The sequence below is a fragment of the Castor canadensis genome, chromosome 5 (assembly GCF_047511655.1).
Source record: "Castor canadensis chromosome 5, mCasCan1.hap1v2, whole genome shotgun sequence".
In the NCBI taxonomy this organism is placed as follows: Eukaryota; Metazoa; Chordata; class Mammalia; order Rodentia; family Castoridae; genus Castor; species Castor canadensis.
Genome location: NC_133390.1, coordinates 179,903,571 through 179,926,630, shown reverse-complemented (window position 1 = coordinate 179,926,630; position 23,060 = coordinate 179,903,571). Strand labels below are relative to the sequence as shown.

The following is a 23,060-nucleotide window of genomic DNA, read 5'->3' as shown; positions in this document are numbered from 1 at the left end:
ACCATCACATCCAGCGTAAGGATTTTGGCATGCAATTTGGGGACCCAAACATCCAGACCACAGCACCCACTCAGAATGTGCATCACCTCCCAATCCATATGTCTGAGAGCAAGACAGGGTGACCCTTCTACCTGGGCTGTCCTAATGCCAGGGAAGCTCATACTCCCACCAGCCTAGCCAGGCCCCAGCTAGGGGGCCCACTTCAATGGGAAGCATTTCCACAGCACGGATGGTGGAAAGTCAGTGGTGGGGACCATAAAGGAAGCCAAGCAACCGTGAGCAAAAATGGAGGCCAAGTGATGCCAGAAGGTCTTGTCTGGACCTACTGCCAGCCCTACCCTTGCTGAGGGATGCAGAGAGGTCTGTGTTGGGAGCTATTAAGTAGCCATCAGTCCGAACTCCACACTGGGATGTGAGGGCAGCCAATGAATGATGCCCCTAACCCCTTGACACCAGGGCTCACTCTGTGATTAAGAGGGACTTGAAGGAGCAAGGTCACCTGGCTCCAACCTGGACATGAGCCAACTACATGAAGAGCTTCACATTTTCACCGCAGGGTTCCCTGAATGTGGAGTGACCTGCACATACCATGAGGACACCCATTGTCCCCTACATAGGTAACAAGCCTAGCCTGGGAAGCACTGAAAGGGAGCCAGATGCTTCGTTATTGAACAAAACATGGTCAAATCCTGGCTTCCACCATCTTGGGCATCCCATGAGAAGAGCATGCTATTGATCTGCACCATGTACCTATCCGTCCCTTGAACCCACTTCTCATGTTTACCTCATTTCCAGAGAGCCCACCCCACACACAACCCTGGATTCCCCAGAGAGGTCCACCCAGGCCCAGCAGACTCAGCAAAGGGTCAAGGTCAGTTAGGCTTGGAGAATTCACAGCCAATGGAGGGGGTAGATGTCCCAGTGCCACCTTGTAGTCCCCTGAGCATCCATGGTCCACCTCTCCCTGCCCTAGCCAGCCCACCTCTGCAATGTATTCCAACCACCATCCCAGGCCTCAGCTCATTCCTTGAGGTTACCTTGTCTGCAACATCTGGCCCTAACTAAAAAGCTCCAATCTTTCCTAGGATCTCCCTTCAAGAGGGGCATCAAAGGCACACAGATGCCTCTCCATGCAATCATTCTGCACTCTGCAGTCACAGTTGGCAGCCTGAAACTCAGCTTGACATGTGATGTTTGGTTCATGGACTCTTATGAAATGGGGACTTTTTACATATGGGTCAAGCTGCCCAGGTCTCTCGGAAACTGAAAAGAAGGATGAGTTTACAATCCCAGGAAGCTACAGCCATGGTGTATAGGAGCAAGGACCATCCTCAGAGGAGAAGAGGTCACTAGTGCAGGCTTTGTGCTCTTAATTGACTGCATCCACTGTTCACCCCTTCACTTGCCAACCAGCTGTGCAGGCTTTAAGGGTGACCCACTCTAGACTTGGAATGCAAGAACTTTCTCTAACTCAGAAGTCAGCATCTGGGATGACTAGGTCCCAGCAGGAGCTATGGGGAAGATGGAAGGACATGTCCCTGACTTCCAGGACTTGGACTGCATGAGAGAGAGAAATAGAAAAACCCCAACCCCTGGAGAACTCTTAATATCAGAGCATAGAGCAGTAAAGTGCCTGATCTCTGGGAAACAAGCAGGGGCTCCAGGAAAGGCTTGACGTCCTGGGATCAGCAGGAACTAGCCAAATAAAGTGAAGAAGGGCTAAAGAGGACAGAGGGAGTATAGAAAGAGCCCTGGGGGAACCAGAACATTATTAGGGTAGGAACTGTTGCAGAGAGGACAGTGGGTGATGAGCAGGAAGATATGCAGAGCCTGGTGAATGAGTACATCACCACCTGCTGTCTTCCACTGGGGACCCTGATGAATAGGGGGAGGCATTCAGTAGCACAGAAACATGATCTGCAGTCCTGAGGGAGTCTGTGCACCCACATGCCCTGGGCATGGTGACTGTAGCTAGGGGTGAGGGCTGCATGCTCACAGAACCCACAGTGTCAACACGTGGCAAGGGCTGATGTGTGAGCGTTAAGTAGCAGGGACTCTGAATGACCATGGACTCTTCACAGACTGATGGAACTGAGTGAGGAGGGTATGGGGAGGATGGGAAGGCCACTCTAGGAAGGGACACCTAAGTTGAGTCTGGTTGACAGCATAGACTAGAGGCAGAGAGTCCCAAGCCAAGGATATAGTCTAGCAGAGGCCTAAAGTATTAACAACAAAAGAAAAACAGAAGGGAGAATGTGGATGGGTAGGCCAAGAGCTTGCAAGGGACAGGGCAAGGAACATACATGACTTACTGGTGGCTGCTAGCACTGAGACCCATTGGGGTTCATGTTGGCATTTCTGCAAAAGGTGGCTTAAAAGGAGAGTACAGACGAAGAGCGGTCCATGAGAGGCGCTTGCCATAAGCGAGGCAGTGAGGATGACATGCTTCACCACACCCCTGCCATGCCCAGCCCCTGCACATTTCAAATATTTCCAGACACTTGTTTACTAACATGCTTTAGTAAGAGGCTGCCATGGAGATGCAATGGTGCAGCTCTTACAAACAGCAATCGTGACCATGGGGCTCCCCATCCCTAGAAACAAAAGAACACGGATGGCTCTAAAAGTAAAGAAGGTGGGACAGATAGAATGGACATCAGCTCTCAGCACAGTCATCCTACTCCTCCTTGTAGATCCACAGCCACTTTCAGCTGCTCACACTGAAACCTGCTCTGGCAAAGACCTCAAAAGAGAGTCTTGTGTCTTCCCAAATAAAGAGTCCTTGCCACTAGACTTGAGAATTGAAGCTTATCAATCAACACCTTCCAGGTAACTGACATTATCAGCCCATGCAGGTGAGACTTCTGAGCCCTTGGCATTGAACAGGATTATCTCCTAGAGGGGAGGGAAGACCTAGAAAAGGCTCAACTCCTTGCTTCTGGAGGAGAGAAAATGGGATTTGCATATCCATTCTTTTCAAGTTGTCCCTCCAAATGCCCTCTACTTACCTTGCATTTTGTACATTGTGATCTTACAAACATTATTACACACTTTATGAAGACTCTAAGCAGAAGTTGATCTCTTTAACTGAGGTAACACTTTCCCTACCTCTGTTCCCAAAGAAGAAGGTTCTCAAAGTCACCCAGCTATGTGGCCACGTGGGATGCTTCTGAAAGCCACCCAGCTATGACAACAATTCAAGTCCTCAGCCCACAAACTCGTCACTTCAGTAGCTAGAATGAGGACATCTATGCCATGGTTAGCACCAAACATCACCACTTCACTAGGGAGGCCTCCATCTCAACAAAGTGGATCAAGAATATGAATCAATAAAACACTATCAGCCTAGCAGCTTGATTCCTGTACACTTAAGCACATGGGCACTCGATCTCAGTTCCTGTGGGTCAATATAATTTTATAGAGATGACCAATTCTCAGCAGTGGAACAAAAGTAGCAGACAGCACTACCTGGGGAAGAGTGAGGGAGAGGAAGGGGCAATAAGTCAAACACTTTAAACGATGAAGCGGAAGTCTAGAGGTGGGTCTCCATGGCCCCTTGAGCCCCAGACAAGCAACTTCCTGGCTTGCAGGTTGTGGGACCAGTCAGACAGACTCTGAGTGAAAATGTTTACCAAATACCAGCAGACATGCTTTTCACCCAGGTTGTAACACAGGCCTGCACCACAGAACAGCAGCAGGGGCTGGGATGTGAGGCCTATCAGACTCGGACTGCACCCACTCTACAGTTCCACCCTTCCAGGACTACAGCTGGAACAGTCAACCCTCTCTCTTATTTCCCAGAATGTTCATGAGCTTCACAGTGCAGAAGGCACACAGAGGGAGGCTGTCCAGTGTTAAAACTCCCGATGCAATAATTGTCATTGTTATCCAATTACGCTCCAGGTAACTGAAGCTAACACAACCCACAGAGGGTCAATTTCATTACACTAAGATCCACTTGTCTTACTTTACTTTGATAGTGGCTTAATAAACAAACTGAGTAAGCCCTGCTACACAGGTGCAAAATGAAAAATACTTCAGCTTTTCCATTTTATGCCCATCCTTCTCCAATTATCATGCTTTCATATTTTCTTGCTTGTTATTCAGTCTCTCCACCCCCCCCCCAGAGGTGGGAGAAAGCTCCTCTCCTTTCTCTCAAATGATTCCTTCCTGGGAATACAGTTTCATGTGAGTGCATTTGGACATCTGTCTCTTCAGATACATCATACACATTCCCCTCACTTCTCTAGCTGTTAATTCAGCATGCACACATGCACACACAGACACAATTGCAATACTGCCATGATTTGGGCAGACATTTCACAGAGCACACTAAACATTACACCCTTATACATTTCAGTAAAGTGATGCAACCATAGGGGTAATTAATTTGGTCTCACTCAGGCAGAAGGGAGGGAGAAGACAAGAAGAGGCTGAAAGAAAAGTGGCATTTCAGTTACAGGCCCCTGGAAGGTGTCCACATGCAGAAAGGGTATCAAAACAAAGGAACCTTCGTGGAAGAGAAGTTTTAGCTACCTCAGCAGGTAGTAGGATGTTGGTTCCTAGGAGGGAGTGGGCGTGGCAGAGGGAAAAAGGGAACGAGGCCTGTGAACCATTGCACAGAGGACCCCGAATAGAACATCTGGACTTCAGTCTGTGAAGGGCAGGAAACTTCAAAGAGTTTTGAGAGTTTAAGACTCTCTGGGATTCTTGGACTAATGGTCAAAAGATGGCTACAACTACTTTGATACTTACAACCTGAAGGTGCATAAGCACCAGTGAAGTAAAATGCCAGTGACACCAACAAGATGAGCCGGTGGTATGCATGAATGAAAACTGAATGTCTTTCTGGTTGCCTATTACCCATGTCCAACAGTCCCTGGCCCTGTGACAATCTTAGAGTCACCAAGATAGAACAGTAGACCCAGTGTCTGTTGTCCTGGACCACATGGGCTTCTATGGATGTCCCTCCCATAAAAAACAGATGACTTGACCACAAAGGAAGCAGTAATACCATCAAGAGGGTTACAGGACACCAGCCCCGCAAGGAAGCGTGGATCCTGGTATTAGCCCTGCTCGTTTGTTTTTCCTGGAGCACACGGGAAGAGAGCAGAATGCAGGATGGCATTTACCCACAGTTCAAATGTGCCCTCTTAATGCTCTTTTTCTCCAATTCCAGGTGGTCAAAAGTAACCACAACCACCAAGCCACAGTGGCTCACAACTGTAATCCTAACTACTCAGAGGCAGAAATCAGGAGGATCACAGTTTGAGGTTAGTCTGGGTAAAAAATTAGCAAGACCCCTCCTGCCGTCTAAACAAATGAACTAGGCATGGTGGTGTATGTCTGTAATCTCAGCTATGAGCAGGAGAAACAGGTAGGAGGTTTACAATCCAGGTTAGGCCCTAGGCAAAAGCGAGACCCTATATTAAAAATAACCTAAGGTAAAAAGGGTGGACAGTGTGGTTTAAGTGTTAGAGCACTTGGCCCTGAATTCAAACACCAATACTACAAAACAAAAAAGTGCCCACTCCAGATCAAGTCACTTGCAGAGAATCAAATCAAATACATCTAAGGTCAATATCAATGAAAAACCCAAAGGCCCAAAAACCTGTGTGATGCATTTAGCTCTGAAGTGCAGAAATGCACTTCCAGTCCTACCTTCTAGTTTAAGAGTTCAAACAAAAGTGAGACTTTAATTTATGTTCAGGAAAATTAAAAAAAAAAAAAGATTAACAGGATCCAAGTCAAGCTGCTAGAAGAGGGTTTCCTATGCCAAAAGACAGGCACAGGCACTGTGCGTGTCCCTAAACAGGTTATCATTTGAACACTGCAAAGCACTAGACTTATTTCTTAAACACCAAAACTACAATTATCTCTGCGTGGCCGTATTGCTGCTCTGCAGTGCTTCAGCGTAAGAAACCAACTGTCAGCAATACGGGCGGGATGAGAGCGGCTGCGTCATGCCAGACAGCCAGCCTCACCAAATCCAGCGGCGTTAATCCTTTTTCCTACATCAAAAATCAAATAACTTCCTGGAGAGAGGCCATGATCTCATGGAAAGCAGTTCCACCGGGAGACGGCGAGTTGATATTAACAGTGCAGTATGCTGGGAAATAAATAGAGAAGCACTTGTCCCTGGTCCTGTGGATGCTCAGAACTGGGAGCCCTTCAGAAACACACAGACTAGGCTCCTGAGCTCCACGCATGAGCATCTGCCATCCCCGAAGGTCACCAGGATCATTGTCAAGAAACAACACACTCATTGAGGGTGCGTTTTTCTAACAGCAAAAGCCTGGTCTCTTTGGCATTTAAGCAAAAGGAAATAATATTAACTTAAAACCTGATAAGGGAGGAATGAAATAAGAAGATTGCTGGATAACCACACGGAGGGGATACCATCCTGATAAAATAAGTACCTTTCAAAGTGAAGGAACCACATGATTTTCTGGCTGGCAAGGAGGAACAGATAGAAAGAGGGCGGCTTTGGGCTCCTTATCTCGGGAGCTGCCCCTCTGCTCCCCTGGGGCTGCAGGAAGTGATTAATTAGTGCCTCCTTGAAGCCAACCTTAGAAAGCTGCTGGGGGACTTTTTATGTGCATGTCAGAGGATGACAACCTTGTAGATCCTCTTTTAAAACCCAACAATGGGGCAAGTCTCCAGCAATCCTGAGCACCAGTGGGCTCCAACATAGGGGCAGCTGACAGGGCCAAGGCCCAGTGTGAAAAGGACTCTCTCTTCTTGGAGCTTCTTTTGTGCAGAGAGGAAAAAGCCATTAATGACACAATTCTAAGCGAAAGAAGGAAGCATCCAGGTATAAGAGCTGCACTGGGCTGCCAGGCCCGGGTTCTTCCTGGTTGTTCCCCACTATCTGCTCCCCTGTCTACCACACCCACCAGTGGGGTCTGCCATCTCACTAAGGTGAGCAAGGCAACCTGCAAACCCAAGTGGTCAGCCCCAGAGTCTCACCTGCCCCCAAAGGTGAACACTGGCACGTTAAAGAGAGAATCATCCACGCTTCATTTTTCTTTTTCAGTTGTGAAAAAGAATCTAAGATTCTCTCAGATTGTGACAGACTCATCTCGTTAGAAGCACCTTTTCCCGTGTTCCAGGGAAAGGTACAACCTCCAGGTTGATAGTGCTGAAAAATCAAATTCTTTTTTTACATTCATGTGGCCTTATGAGCCACGGGCAGATGACAGGTGAGAGCCACGGATGCAGCATCAGGTGAGCATTAGACATGATCAGAATCTCTCTTGATGCAGACGCGTGAACCTACAGACCAAACGAAGCCTTGTGTGTTCCAAGATGGCAAAACCACGGACTGAGGCTCCATGCCAACCCGCAGGGTAATTTAATCCTTTTCACAAAGAAATTACAAAGCCAGCCCACTGGCCCTTTGGTTGCGCTGATTCAGCGAGCTGGATGTGGAGGCTGTCTTCCATCACTTAGGAAGTGGGAGCTCTGTTGTCAATGGGCTCGATTTAATATAGCAGAGAATGCTGGCCACAACAGGCACTGGAAAATTGGCACAGAGAGCCATTACATTTTAAGCTGGCTTCCCTACATGTCCACAAGCTGCCCAGGCCTTTGCTCTGCGCATTCAAACCTGCATTCCGGTAAAACGAACAAGACAGGGATGTAGGAGAAAAAGGAATCCTATTCGCCCACCACCCACCTCTCCCATTAAAGCCCCAGAAAGTTGTGGAATCTCTCTGTGGAGGAATTCCTATCTAAAAGGGCAAACGAACCCCAGTCTCATGACCCAGGCTGTAACAAAAGTCAGTGAGCACCATCATGTTTGAAACATGACATTTTTTTTTCCGAGAATACTAGGTTCAGAGCATTTAACACACCCTCCCACTAGGATTGTATCAGAGATGCCAAGGACATCCTGGGTTTATCAAGGTGGCCAGGTCTACTGTGATAAAATGTGCCTGCAGCTTCCAGGACTACCAATCCAGAGACATGTTAAGTGTTTAAACCAAAAGTACCCCAAGACACATGCTCACTGCTTTAGAAAAGCTGCTACCTTCCCCTACAGGTGTCATCCTTCAACCACCAAGAAAAGACACTCAATGCTCACCCCCCACACATACACACCATTTTCAAAGGATACAAGACTTCAAAATGGATTTCAAAGGCCCCTGTAATTTTAGCAGTATGACATTTTATGTCTTATAAGCTATTTTTATTAGCCAGGATTGTAGAAAATTGACGTTTACCAGCCATTAACCTTTCAAGCATGTAACTCCATTTTTCCTGCACATGGAAGTGTATCTTACACTTCTATAAGGATCAACCCGTAAGCTGTCCGGCTCCTTTAAGGAAAAAAAAAGTCACCATGAAGCCACCTCTTCCTCCTCAAGAAAATATAAGTTCTATAGTTTTATGGACTTTTGATCACAATTTCATAGCCTTCAGGTCTGCACTGGAATTCTGGTTTTATCTCAAAATATAAGAATGAGATAAGGCAAATTTTATAATCCCTTCTTTGTAACTGAGGGAAGATGGGGAAAAAATAAGATAGCTTAAGAAAAAAATATATGTCTAGTTTTAAACTGCCAGGAACTTTTGCAGAGGGGCTATCTTTGGAGTAACTTGCTTTCCAACCCCACCAGTTCACCGGTACTCAAGCAGTAAATACGATATGACATAATCCAATCATAAGAACACCCGATTAATAAGTAATGGTGGTGAGTAAGTTATGTTTATGTGCGGCTCCCTCCCCCATGGCTCATGGAACTTCAAATAAGTCACTCCATAATTTATTTATTCAATTTTAAAAACATACCTTTTGCTAAAAGGTCCCTGGCCACACATTAGAATGTAAAGGCCAGTGAGAGAAGGGTCCCCAACAAAACCATAAAAACACATCAGCAAAGCCACCATCTGATAGAGAAATCACTGCCACAAAGGTCACTGCCCGCTAACTGTCTCAGAGACCAGGCTCCAGAGCAGGGTTGCCTGGGGAGTTTGGGGTCGTCTACTGACAAGTGGGAGGCCCTTTCAGAAATGAAAGTCTCCAACCCTCTGGGTGTCCCACCATCTTCCAGGAACTTCCAGGAAGACTTTGGGAATTCCAGATGTGGAGATTTCAAGGTCTGTTTCCTGTGACAGCTCTGAAGACTGAGGCCAGGACTTCACTGTCCCCAATGTCAGGTAAGTAGAGGGTGTGACACGCACAGGAATCGGGAGAGGAGGGGGGCAGAGACCTGCTGGTGCCAGGCTCACTTAGCCAAGCAGGGCTGTGTATTTGCACTAATAGATGACATCAGTGAAAGGGAGGGTGTTTCCATGGTCCCAATGCCTTGTGCTGCAATATGGTCTTGACAGATCCTCAGATCCCACTGTGAAAAGAACTCGGCATGGATCACAAAGACAAAAGACATGCCATGTGGTTGGTGACTGAGGACCGAAACCCCAGAGTTGACCAGACTCTAGACCACGGTATGCAGCCAGGGGAAGCTCAGTTCCACAGTGCTGCACAGGACAGGGGTAGGCTGGGCCTTGAAGCAGATGGCTCTGTCTCAACCCCAGCTCCTCAGAACCAGGAGCGAACATGAATGAGGGACCCCAAATCACATGTTAGCACCCCAAGCTCTGTCAAGGAGGTTAACAATGTGTGTACTAGGATGAGGATGTAGTTTAGTGGTAAAGGAGTTGTCTAGTATGCACAGGCCCTGAGTTCAGTTCCCAGCACTACTAAAAAATGTGTTACCTGCTGTAAGGGAATGTGTGGATTAACCCAGCTGGCATGCTTGAGAGGCCCACACTAGTGCCCAGACCAGGGAGGACAGTACTGATGGATGAGAACACTGGGATGCCCCACCTCCAATGGACTGGGCATGAGGTGAGAGCCTCCCACAGATGATTACACCCCCCAAAGGTGTCTGCAGTGGGCACTGGTCCCATTTACAGTTTCATTAACCAAATGCTGTTGGGGATCCCAACGAGTCACGAGAACCACCGTGTCTCCCCCACTGTAGGAGAACAGACAGCAAGGGTTTCCCTTTTCAAGTTCCTGCGGAGGCACACCAAGGTCAAAATCAGGAAAAGGTAGTGGAACAGGCAGCCTGCCCCACCCTGGGCCTGGCTCCATAATCAAGCCCTTCCTTCCCTGACTACTGCCTGATTTTGCCTGCAGGGTGTGGCTTAGCTGCCTTGAGATACCAGCAGGGAAATATCACCTGCAGCCAGAGGGCTGTTTCCTCTCTTATAAAATCACAGCCTCTCCTTGGACTCCAAGCTGAAGAAGTGACAGACCTGAGACACCATGGCACCCGGCAGCTGCCGATATCCTCTGGACAGGACAGGCCTACTCCCACCCCAACACCAACTCTTGGGGTGCCCACTGGAACCCAGAGACAAAAGCTAGGCTGCAGGACCCACAGCAACTCACACCTGGAAAGACCTGCAGCTCCTCCACAGGTACCAAGGGCTCTCCTGGCCCCATGGAAATGGTGTATAGCTATCCAACACTGCAACACCAGCAGTGACAATGACAGAGATGGAGCCCTTGGAACAGGGCCTGGAGGCTGCTTCCTAAGCTGCTGTGCTAACCTTCTGCCCCCAGTGAGCAGGGTGTTCAGACAGTCAAAGCAAGGCTACACGAAACACAAGAACCAAGATGCTCACAGCCAGAAATAATGCTTTTGTATTTCCACAGTAAGGTGGTTTTGGGAAAGAAAAGGCATGTTCTACAAAAGCTTCCTCCCGCGAGCCTCCAAATCTCATCAGCAGAGGGAGTGTGCCTTGCATCTCTCTGCCAAACAATCCATTCCCTTTCCTGGATTAACAAAATATTTACAATATATCTGCGCGGTATCATCTGAGTTGTAATCCTTGTTAAAGTTCCATTTGACAGAGGAGGGTAATGGGAGGAGAACAAATGCTCCATACACACATTTTAATTCCAATGAAATTGTTCCGTGTCACACTTCATAATATAAAACGCCATATTACAACGCTAAAGCACCTCATTTGCCATTCTGGTGACATGGAAACATGGGACATTGTCTCAGCTGCCCATCCGTACTGCACTTTGGGATGCTGGTTACACAGGCAGGCACCTTCTCATATAACAGGTGCTCACAGGGGATGGCTGACCCTTAGAGATCTGAAGCTAAGAGTTCTCTAAGCCTGAAGCCCTTAGGCTGTCAGAAACATCAGATTCCCCAGGCGATAGATTAACAGGCAGATTCCCAGGACACAAATCCAGAATGTCCAATTCTGTGAGTGCATTAGTTCCCTGTGGTTACTGTGATAAGAGACCACAAATTTGGTGGCTTAAGATACTGAATTTTATTCTCTCTGGCTGTTCTGGAGGCCAGAAGGCTGCAATCAAGGTGCTAGCAGGGCTGCAATCCCTCTCAGGATTCTGGGAAGATCCTTCCTGCCTCTCCCAGCTTCTTGAGCTTCAGGTAATCCTTGTTCTGCAGTAGCACTGCTCCAGTCTCTGCCTTTGCCTCCACATGGCCTCCTTCCCTGTGTCTGTGTGTCCTCACTGTCTCTTGTAAGGAAAGCTGTTATTGGATTTGGGGCCACCCAGTTACCCCAGCATGATCTTGTCTTGAGGTTCTTAAGTACCTTGCAAAGCTCTTTCTCAAAATAATGCCACATTCAGAGGTTCTGGGTAGATGCATCATTCGAGCGCCACCATCCATCTCACCACAGTGGGCCTGGGGTGGGACCCAGGACTCTGGCCAATTTAGCAAGTGTTCCCCAGGAAACCAAGGCTGGGGGAGGGAGGGCACTCACCTAAGCCAAGTCCTCCCAGCACCTACCATGGTCTCAGGGTACCTTCCTCCCTTTGCCCTTCAGAGGTAGAGGCCAGGACTTCTAATGAAACTGCACAGCAGGGTTTCCTCTCAGTTTTCCAGGCAGAGCAGCACAGGTGGTATCCAAATTTATATTTGAGCAGCAGAAAGTCTAACACTTCCAGGCCAGCCGCAACACCACCACACACACACACACACACACACACACACACACACACTCTCCTGAAATGAATGACCTGGAAGCTAAGTCCTCTTCGGAATGCTCAGAGCAAAAGAGAGCCAGTCCTCCTTCCTGGACAGACACACACCCACATTCTGGGGCTGGAAGTTAATTAGATCATGTTCCAAACAGAAGGTGCACTCATTCTGCGGACAGGCGCTCCTCTCCACGCCTGCAGCTGTGCCTGTGCTTCTTGCCTGGGCAGGAAGCACCCAAGTTGCACAAGGACTGTCTGCCCATTAGCAAGGCACAGGCAGCACTCATGGGCCTGTGGATATTCATCTGTTGCTGGAGGCTTACCTTAATCCTCCCTAAATCCTCACACACTGTCAGCAAGAAAATACAGTGAATCCAAAAAAGGCCAAGTTAAGAGCAGCCAGAACAGAAGCTGCAGTGGGTGCCGACGAGGCTCACCTGCATTCACTTTGGCTAGCCCCCTCTGAGGACCTGGGAAGCAGCTGTTATGGATGCTAATTATGGATGCTGGCTAAGGCAGGAGAGCCTCATGGTGGTGGGAGTGCAGAACTGGGAAGGATGGCATGGAGTAGCTAAGCACTGGAGATCTCCACTCAGATAGAACTTCCTAAGACCAGATGCTCCTTGCCAAAGCATCCTCCACAGTGAAGGGGGGACACCAACACTAGTCTCTGAGGTTTCCACACAGCTCAGGGTGAGATGCACAACAGATCCTCAAGGTAACAGCCAAAGAGAAGCAGCCCTGCACACCCACAGGGCTTGCTCCATCATCACACACCCAGGGTCCTGCAGAGCAATGGCTCCCTAAAGAGGGTCACATCCAAATCCCAGAACCTATGAACTTGACACCTTATGTGGTAATGAGGGCTCTGCAGATGGGCTCAAATTAAAGGCTTCCCAAGCTGCCCACTGTAATCAAGAGCACCCTTACAAGCAGAAGAGAACGGCAGGTGAGAGAGGTAGAGGAAGGTGGACTGCAGGGAAAGGCAGAGAGCGGCTGCACTGCTGGCTTTGTATATGGAGGGTGCATCCCTGAGTGCAGGGAGGCTAGAAAAACAAAGCAGACTTTTTCCTGGGGCCTCCAGAAGAAACCAGTCCTGCAAAGCAACACCTTGACTTCAGCCTCACCAAGCCCATTTTGGAGTCCTGGCTTCCAGAACACAGAGGTATTAAATTTGTGTTGTTTGAGATACTACGATTCATATGACAACAAGAACTATACAATGTGTAAACTAAGGAAAGTCCTGGGGAAAGGCAGTGGGAGAAGTCATGCGGACAAAATCCCCTACACCTGGCTCCTGACCTGGGCATCCTTCCTAACCACCTGAAGCCTGGGAGTTCCCAGGTGTACCTTCCCTTCTCCCCATCTCCTGACTGGGGGGAGGGGGGTTGGAAAGAAATGGGTAAAAACCAGTCACAGATAATGAATAGGGTCTTTTTTTCCCTTTTTGCTGTGTTGGGAATTGAACCCAGGGCTCATCAGTGATAGGCAAGCACTCTAATACTGAGCTACATTGGCAGCCCTTGTTCTCTTTTGATTAAAAACCAAAGGGAATGCTTGGCTGATGGAGAAATACCAACCTGAGAGTACTGGAGGCCATCAGGAGAGGGCAGTCCAGAACCCGGGCAAAAAGCCACTACAATTCTGATCCCTTTGACAAAAACCAAAGGATTTTTCCACCCAGTTTGCAGCACACCGCAGCCCTTTTGGGGATTAAAGGAGCAAGCACGGCCATGAGGTTTTACAAGAACACTCTGGAGAACTTTATCGCCCTTGACGGAAAGAAAGTTCACTCAGCTCATGGTATTTTTTATAGTGGAATTCACCTGGAGGAAAAATTGCTCCTTCAAAAAGTCAGAATAATAGGCACATTCTCTGAAAAGATGAGTACTTGCTGCTCTCTCTGTGTTCATGATTAGTTCTGGCGTTTATTTAAGCGCACTTTCAAAGAAAAAAGAAAGGAAAAGGAGGAGGGAGAGAGGGAGGTAGGAAAGGAAAAAGAGAGGGAGGGAGCCTGTTCCTTAATTTTAACCCACATCTATTTGCTAACTTAGGGAATTCATGAAACTTCCACATTTTGAAATTAATATCATGAGGCAAACACTACAGGTAACTATGCACCAAATACGCTTCATTTAAACCATAGTATGAATTTCATTGTGATTAAAAAAAAAAAACCTGCAGGGTAGAATTAGAAAATCACTATTTCTGAAACAAAGAACTTGCCAGTCTTGGCAGAAAATACAGAAATCCAAGGGCTGCTCAGTCGCAGAGTGGAAGCCAGTCTGTGCCAGGCTCAGAGGCGGGGTTCAGAGAGGCATGAGGACAGGGGGAGCAGAGGAGCCCGACCCTCAAGCTACACTAAGCACCTTCTCTCTGAGCCTAGGAGAGGAGGCCTTGCAGGACCCCAGGTCCCCACAGAAAGGCCACACAGGTGGGGACACAAGTACTGTGAGTACTGTGTCTCCTTAACATCCTCCCAAGTGATGGTGTCAGGGGGTCCAAATTGCTGGCAGGACCTTCCTGTCTATTGATCCCTGATTTGCATCCCCAAGGTCCCTGGTGCCCTGGTCACAAGGAGCACTGTGACAATGGCCTGTGTGTAAAACCAGCTCAGGACAAGTGTGTTTGGGTTCCCAGATATGGTGGACCTTCACCTGAATCTTTGTCTGCACTGAGTCCCCAGGGCTGGCACAGTCAGCACTGAGCAAGGACACTGCAGGGACCCACCTGTGCCCAGAATTAAAACCCACTGATACCGCAAATCCTGGCCCTCCTGATCCCAGGGTGGGTTTTGCAAACCCACAGTGTCCTCTGAGTGTGGGCCCACTTCTGAGGGGCCCTCGGACATGAGCCAAGACAAAACATCTGGGTGGCTGGCTGTTGCTGACCATATGACCATGGTCCCACTCTGGGGACCTGCCTGCCCATGAGCAACTTTGCTGTCCTGAAAGCTGTCGGCATGAGCTCCGTGTGTGCCTCCAAACAAAGAGGCAAAAAGGCAGACTGTGCACACGGAGGCCAATGTCTCAGCCTGGCCGAGAGTCAGTTTCCGATTTGTAAAACAGAAGCCATTTTACCTCCTTGGAAGGGCTTCCCAGAGATGCTACATGCAAAGGACTGGCCACAACTTAAAGTGACAATACCATCATTCCACACCGTCTCCAATGCCCTCATTTTAAGATTCAATTAAAATATGCAATCTGAAAATACACAACCTTCACCAATCTTCAAGCCACAGTCCCAATGAGTTCACTTACCCTCCTGCCTGTAAGAGCTCCCTTCCTAACCGCTAACTCTGCACACCACGAAAACAGGGAAAAGCTGCTGAGACCTCAGTGTCTCTGTGACAGGGCGTGATCACCCCTGAAGATGGCTGAAGATGAGCTGCAGTGAGCACTGGATGCTTGACTCTAGGAGAACCCTGAAGTGGCTGCCCATGGAGCAGTGGGGTCCTGTGCTCAGGAAAATGTACCCCTCTGGCCACAAGAACCGGAGGTCCCAGCTCACAGCTCATCCACACCACTGCGGGGCTCAGTCCCCCAGCCTCAATTCGCCTCTCATCCGACAGGCCCCAGACTTCCTGGTGCTGATGGGCAGTGCAGAGACGGAGCCCGAAGCCCAGCATGCTGCTACCCAGAAGGCACGGCAAGGAGATGCAGCAGGAGGTTACATCTCTGACCAGTTCAAGAAAAGGGCCCTGGCCTCACATATGCAGTGGTTTATTCATAACCCGGCCACAGGGCAATCCTAAGCGGGGGCTCCTCATTTTGTTTATTGGGCAAATATTTACAGATGGTCTAAGACATGCTCTCTGAGATCCAGCATGCTAGATGGAAATACCCATTCACAAAGCAAGGCCGAGGCAGAGGGACTCGGGATGGGTGGAGGGAGACGGAAAACAGAGCGCAGGGTTGGAGCTAAACTTGCTGTGTGCATGGTTCTTGTTTCCTTCTGAGTCTGGGATTGCATTTGGCTGCATACAGCCAACCCAGCTGTGGTGTTTTCTCCCCTTATTTTTCTGACCTCTTAGGAGACAACGAGTCAAAGGTTTTGCAGTTGATCACTGGTGCCACCTTGGACCAGTTCTGCTCTGACCATCCTCACAGTCAAAAAATGGTTGCTCCATCCCATTCATCATGTCTGTGTTCCAAGCAGGAGGAAAACAAGGGCATGGTCAGCTAAGTATTTTCCTTTTTATCAGGAAAAAAATTCATCTAGCGTTCCCAGAAAGCTAATTAGATACCAAATTAATAATATTTAAGTAGACACCACTGACCAGAAAGAGGCCACACTGCCGCCTCCGTGTGAGAGAGTCTGATGGGACGCACGGTCAGCTGGATGGAACAGCACAGAGGAGGAAGAGACAGCACGCATGTCACGTGGGAAGGCGGCTTCCCACATTCTAACAGCTCTGGGCACGTGCGGTTACTATCATCAGCGTCATTTATTTCAACACTCAGAGCATCTCCTTCCTCCTGTGTGTGAGTCAGGACCCAGGAACAGCACAGGGCAGCAGTGTCCAGCTCCTTCCTTCCCTGCTTCCTCTAACACTGACTGCCACCCACCACACGGGGGCACCATGCTGGACACTGGCCCCGCAGCAGGATGCACAGGCTGCCCCTGTCTGCACCAGGCAGCTCTGGCCACACCGCATGGCAGAGGGTATTTCAGACACCCTCCGACGACCTGCTTTGGGGGGAGCTGGGCTCGCTGCACTGTGACAAATTCTCAGACGTTCACTCCAGCACCTGTGCCCCAGGTCTTCTTGGCCATCTTCTTGCTGGGTGTCTTCCTAGGCCATGGGTCACTCATCGTTCCTAAATTCACTGCCTGTCTGTTGTGCTGGGTGTGGATGGTGCTGGGCGCTGGGGGAGCACCATGTGGCTGACACTAAGGGCCATCTACTCGGCATGCACCCCTCCTGTCCTCCTTCCTATATTAGTACCACGCACTAACCGATTGCACCACTGGAGCACCCTCCACCCTCCTTCCTAAAACAGAGTCCCAATCTGTCCTGGGATGAGCAATTTGGTCAACAAGGTGATGGGGTCACATGGAATTAGATCCAACATGACACTACAATGCTCTGCTTCCCAGTCCCCACAGGGCTCCACTAAGAGTGACATGCCACCTGGCCCTAGCCAATGAGAATGCCTGCAGGGATTGTAAAAAAAAGCATTTGTTTCCCTGATACAAAGAAATGCAGATGGTGCTACTATTTCTTCCTTCATCTGCTCTGAACTCAGATATAACACGTGGAGCCACGGCAGCTAGTTTGCAATGAAGAGGCAATAAACTGACAAACTAAGGGGGGCAGACTAGAAAGGATTAGGCTTGTGAGGAGAACATGACATCTGCTACTCTTGCCCTTGCTCTCACAGTAATATGAGAAAAATTAACCGCCATTTATTTATTTCTGTTCATAAAGTTTGATCCTGGTGGCTGAGTACACTCTGAAATAACAGAAATGATAAACAAGAATGCCTGTGAAGACAAATCTCTTCTGTTATACGAACACAGTGTACCCCATCCTTCAGATGGTGCTCAGGCCCCAGCCCTCCAGCCCCTCAATAAACAAGATCACTGGGGGAGACAAGACGCAACCTGTGAGTCTTCCGCCCTCTCCGCCACCTGGAACCTTCTGGGCCTGGCAGATTCTCCATTGTGTAGCTGGCCCAGGCCGGTCCAGCCTCTGCCCACCAGGCCGGCTGGAGGGCACTGCAGGGCACCGCGTCAGGCTGCAGCCCAGGCAAGCTGATCATTAATTATTCACAAAGCAGAGAAAAAGACACCGGCTCAGCCCCCGCCCAGACCACAGCACGACTGAGTGCATGCTCCATTTTAGCCCGAAGAAAGCAGCCTAACCAGCCTGGATTTTAGATATTAGCACCCTTCAGTGATCAGGGTCATAAGTGAATTATCCTAAAAGCAAGACTTACATGTATGTAGCATCACATCCAAATGCTTACCAGTAAAAGCAGACAGAGACGCCAGGCAGAGGGGAGCCCACAAGCACCCCACTTAGTGGTTGCATTTCTCAAGAGGGTCACAATGCATAGTATTTGTTACCCTGTTGGGGAAAACTATTTTAAGCCTAATTAGCATGAAATTTTTAGAATGCAAATGCTTTTCATTTAGACATAAAACAAAATGCCTCGACATTTCTTCCACCCATTTATCATAAACAAGTTAATTACTGCGTAACAAATCGCTCCTGCTGGAAGCCATGTCGGGGGCTGCTGGTGAGCTGACTCAGGCACAGACAGGGAGCACGGAGTGGCCTTTAACAGCTTGTGGCACTCACCATCAAGCGGGGCGCCGTGAGGCTGTGCCTGTGGAATTAAGGTTAAGCTCTCTCCATTGGAATAACTCAATTATTAGCAGTCATTATCTATTTAACGCAATTCCTCCCAGAAACTGCTTACTTATTTTTCACGCAGCCCCCCCTCCCTCATCGAGTTCTGACGTTGCAAAGTTTTCCACACACACAGACATTTTTTTATATCGTGTCCTGGCTTCAGCATGTCACAGCTTCAGCTTTGCCTCATATGCATATAAATTTCTTAAGATACTTAAAAAAAAAAAGAGTTGCCCTTGACATCTGACACCTTAAGGGGAGCAAGGTGGGAGGGAAGCAGGAGAGGGTAGTGTGTACAGGTGCAAGAGAAGCAAAGTGACCCCAGGCCATCCCCCAGAGGAGAGGCAAGGAAAACCTGGATACTGGGAGACACCCACCTGTGTTCTCCCCACAGCAGGCCTGGATAAGGCTGCATCTCAGTGTCAAGTTTGTGCTTAGAAAATAAGCTGAGTGACCCAATGCCCATGAGCTGGTCCACGTTCACCCAGGATGATGCTGACCACTAGGTAAACACCAGGTGGGCCCAGGACCCATGCCATATCCCGTCAGTGACACAGCTTCCTCCCCACATCTGCCAGGATGAGAGGACACAGTCTAGTGTGGGCCTGGATGCCTAACACTGTGACAATAGGGAAAGGATGCTTTGAAATCTCATATCAGATGTAAAAAGTCCTTATTGTTACTAAGACAGGCATTTTTTCTTAAGTCCCCAAGTAAAATGAATAGTCCAAGATCCTATCATGTTTATTACCAGTTCCCGGAGACCTAAGATCCAGTTTTAGGACAGTAGAAGTTTCCAGGATGCACAAACAACAGGATGGAACTACTGCATCCTGAAAGACGGCTCTTCCCACTGGACTGCAAACTGACACACACATACGATTAACAAAGCATCTCCTGAGAACACTTTCTTAGCCACGCTTGTTCAGATGGCAGGACCCCTTCCACTTCCAGACCAACTGCCTGGAGAGCTTTTGTTTTTCATGATCAATGACAGTCAATAGCTTTGCAATTCAGAAAACAAAAAAGTAAGTAAGAAAACTTGGATTCAGTGCAAAAAAAATGTGATTTGCATAACTAGGAACAAATAAGAAAGTCACTGAGCTGTGTCTGGAAGGATAAGCATCTCAAACACCATCCACTGTATGTGTGTGTGAGAGAGAGACAGAGAGAGAGAGAGAGAGAGAGAGAGAGAGAGAACGCCTGCACATGTGTGCACACACAGCAATTGCTGAGACATATACATATACACACAGCAACTGCTGTCAGATCTCAAAGGAAAAGTCTATATTTCCCAGAACACAAAACTGGGGAAGACGTCAACAGCCTGAGGATTATTTCGTGCAAATGTTGAAACTTAGCTTTGACACTTTATCAAAAGTCCACTCCCCTCATCACTTTGAAATCAGTTCAAAGCCAAGAGACAAGGCTCCTAGCCAAGGTGCTCACTCACGGTACAACTCTGAAACACAGAACTGATTCAATTCCCCTTCTATGCAAATACAAAGTTTAATTGGTTTGTCTTGAAAGGGAAACAGATCGATGTGCAGAATGATCTCGACCTGCCTCCAACTTGCCCATCACAACCGTGGGCATGATCCAGCCGTCAAGACAGAGCTAACTGGCAGTTCCCTCCTGCGTGTGTGTTTTCCTGTTGTCAGAGGGGCAGTAATGAAAATGAATGCCACATTTGTGAACAGAACGTCTGTGGGCTTATTTACCGAATTTCCAACAACATCGTCTGCTTTATCATGCATTTCAAAGCAGGGATAATTTAAGAATCCAGAATTTCATACATAAAAATACTTGGTAAAGAAAGTCTTTCTGCACGTTATTTGGGTGATGTTACATCCGAATTCCGATTTGTTGCTCAGGAAATGATTCACCTCACTCAAAAGTGACAGGGAATCTGAATCACTCACCTTGATGCAAAATGCCTTCTGGGTTGACCAATTTGTACCTCATTGACCTCAAAGCCCTCATTCTGCAGAAAGCAGAGCTCAAAGTCTAGCCAAGCTTTGCCTTTCGCGTCTCAATACCTTCCCCAGTGGAGAACACCCAGATCACTGCCTTGCCTCTCACACCCTGCCCTTACCTTTGAGTAGCTTCTCTCCTTCCAGAATGTTCGGGGAGATCAACGCTGTGTAGTCTTCTTCAGAAAAGCCAGCCTTGCAAGTCTCTCTGGCTGTAAGATCCTCATCATGGGCCTGGGACCAAAAGGAGAGCCATCAAACAAAAATAAGTTCTTGAAAATTTAATGCCTCCCCAATTCATCATGGCCTGCTACACACAGGTCTGTGACTGAGAGAGAAAGGCTGATAAACCACAGACTCCACCCAGAGTCCATGCCCTGATTCTCTGGTCTCTGGGGACTAGCACTGGCCTAGACTGGTAGAGTCTGCCCCCAGCACTGTGTAGCCTGAAGAAATGAAGGGCCCACTGACACCCAGATTGGGAGACCCCCTAATACACATGGCAGAGGGACATAGCACAGAAATGTCCAAAAGCCTGCTGCAGAAGACTTGAGAAAAGCTCAAGAGGCCACCAGGGGAGGCCAGGCCACAGTGAGGCCAACTCCTCAAAGCCCTTTCTCCAGTGTTCTGGCTTTAGGAGAGGCTGAGCAGGCAGCTCCTCTCAGCAGGCCACAGGGGGATGGAGGAGAAGGGAGAGAGCAGGAAGGGGGGTACTGCAGGACTGCTCAGAGCTGGGCCAGACACTAGCTCTGCCTGAGGCAGCAAGGAGATAAGAGAAAGCCATGGGGGTGGCTGCCCACCCGCTTCCAGTTCTCTGAACACTTGTTCACTCTTGAGCTCCCACCTCCAGCCCAACCAAGCCAGAGAGCTCCCCTAACGGACCAGAAGGATCCTTCTGTCCTGGGCAGCCTGCTCCTCTGCAAGTCCAAAGTCCTTGGCAGGAGGACAGGGAAAGAGGGTGGGCGACAGAGCCGCACCCAAACTGCCGGGTCTAGAGAGAGAGGGTGTGCAAACGCGAAGCCAGCCCTCCACAGAAGGGACCAAAGGGAACCCAGGGCACAGCAGGCACCCCGGAGTCGCGCGCCTTCAGGGGCCACCAGAGCCGAACGCGCCTCCCCGCCGGCTGCCTGCTCCAGCCTGGCGCCACTGGTCATCTGGACTCGGCTCCGGAGATGTCCCCCAGCCTGCAGCTCCCGCTTAGCCCGGGCTCGGACGCCGGCAACCCTCCGCCCAAACTCACCGCGGGGGAGGGAGGAAGGGAAGGCGGGGCACGGGGGTCCCTCCTGGGAAGAAGCTCAGAGCCGCGGCCCCTTTACGAGGAACGCAGCTCCAAATAGCACCTGCAGCCTAGGGAAGGCGAAACTCGCCCGGGAAAGTTTAGATCCTCCCGCGGCATGTGTCCAGTGCATCCCCGATCCCCCTGCGGCCTCGAAGCTGGCCTCCGGCCCCGGGCACTTGTTTATTTCCGAGGTTACAACAGCGAGGCCCGGGAGGAGGCAGCGAGGCCGATCCGCCACGAGAGGGGGTTCCTGCAACTCCCGCGGCCCCTCCGCCTCCGCCCAGGGGCGTCCCCGGAGCGGCCGCGCACGCCGCGCTGCGGGCCCCGCACCTCGCCAGGCGCAGAGCGGGGCTGGAGAGCCGGCCGCGGGGCTCCGCAGGAAGAAGGCGGGCGCCCTGCTCGCTCTCCCGGGCACAGTCCCGCCCTGCGCCCGCCGGTGCCCGGGCTTCCCGGTCCCTCTACAAGTCGTGACGACCCTGCCAGGCACTAGGGTTCCAGCTCGCGCTGGGGGCTTGTGGTGAGGGTGCCCCGCGGTCCATGTCCACCCCGCAACAGCAGCGACGATCCTGCCAGCGCCTACAGGACCGAGGCGGCGTTGCGCTGCGCTGCGGACCCCAAGCCCGGCCAGGAGGGATCAGACCGAGCGCCGCCCCCCACCCCGAACCCCTGGTCGGCTCCGCGAGGCTCCCCACACCCGCAGCTCCGGGCCGGGCTGGGCTCGCCAACTCCGGAGGCGCGCGGCTCCCGGGCGATGGAGGGCGCGCCGGCTCCGCCAGTGGGCAGCCTGCCCCGGCGCGGGCGAGCCGAGCGAGCTCCGGGCAGCAGCCGCGGGGCTGGAGCGGTCGAAGGATGCTGGTGGGTCGCGGCGCGGGCACAGCTTCCCGGACTCCACACCCACCCACACTCCCACCGGCTCCCGCTGCCCCAGCGGCTCCTCGCTCCGCCGATCGCGGGCGGCTTCGCGGAGCACGGGCGCCGGCTGGATGCAGCGGCGTGCGCGGCGAGCACGGCCGGCGCTGGCCGAGGGAGCCCGGGAGAGCCCCGCCGGCACCGGCGGCGACCCGCGCTGCCCCGGGCTTCCGAGCGGCCCGGCGGGAGGCGACAACTTACCCGGAGCGCGCCGCTGAGCCAGAGCAGCACGAGGAGCACGCCGGAGCCCGCGGTCATCTTCCCAGCCGCGCCGTCCCCGGCGCCCGCCCGGTGCCCGGCGCCCGGAGCCCCGCTTCTCCCGCTGGATCGCCGCCGCCCGCACCCGCGCCGGCCCCGAGCTCCGGCCCCGCTGCGCCGGCCGCGCTTGCCGCCCCGGCTCCGGGAGCCAGGCCAAGTCCGGCGGGCGGCGCGCTCCCTCCAGCCGGTGCGTCCGCCGGCCTCGCAGCCGCCCGCGCCTCTGTTCCGCGCGCTCGGAACTGCAGGTGAAGCCGCGCGGCGGCCCCGCCGAGGCCCCGCCCCGCCGGCCCGCGCTGGCGGCCT

The 23,060-nt window shown here is 50.7% G+C and overlaps 1 protein-coding gene across 1 annotated transcript in view; it reads right to left on the bottom strand.

The window, feature by feature from the left end:
• Positions 1-22,792, bottom strand: part of Cdh4 (cadherin 4) — a 513,311-nt gene extending 490,519 nt beyond the window's left edge. Inside the window, exons 1-2 of the mRNA XM_074075054.1 lie at positions 22,701-22,792; positions 20,434-20,545 (exon numbers count right to left, since the gene is read on the bottom strand). Coding sequence (XP_073931155.1) covers positions 20,434-20,545; positions 22,701-22,757 — 169 coding nt within the window. The 5' untranslated portion in view covers positions 22,758-22,792. The remainder of the gene's footprint in view (positions 1-20,433; positions 20,546-22,700) is intronic.
• Between the last annotated feature and the right edge of the window lie 268 nt (positions 22,793-23,060).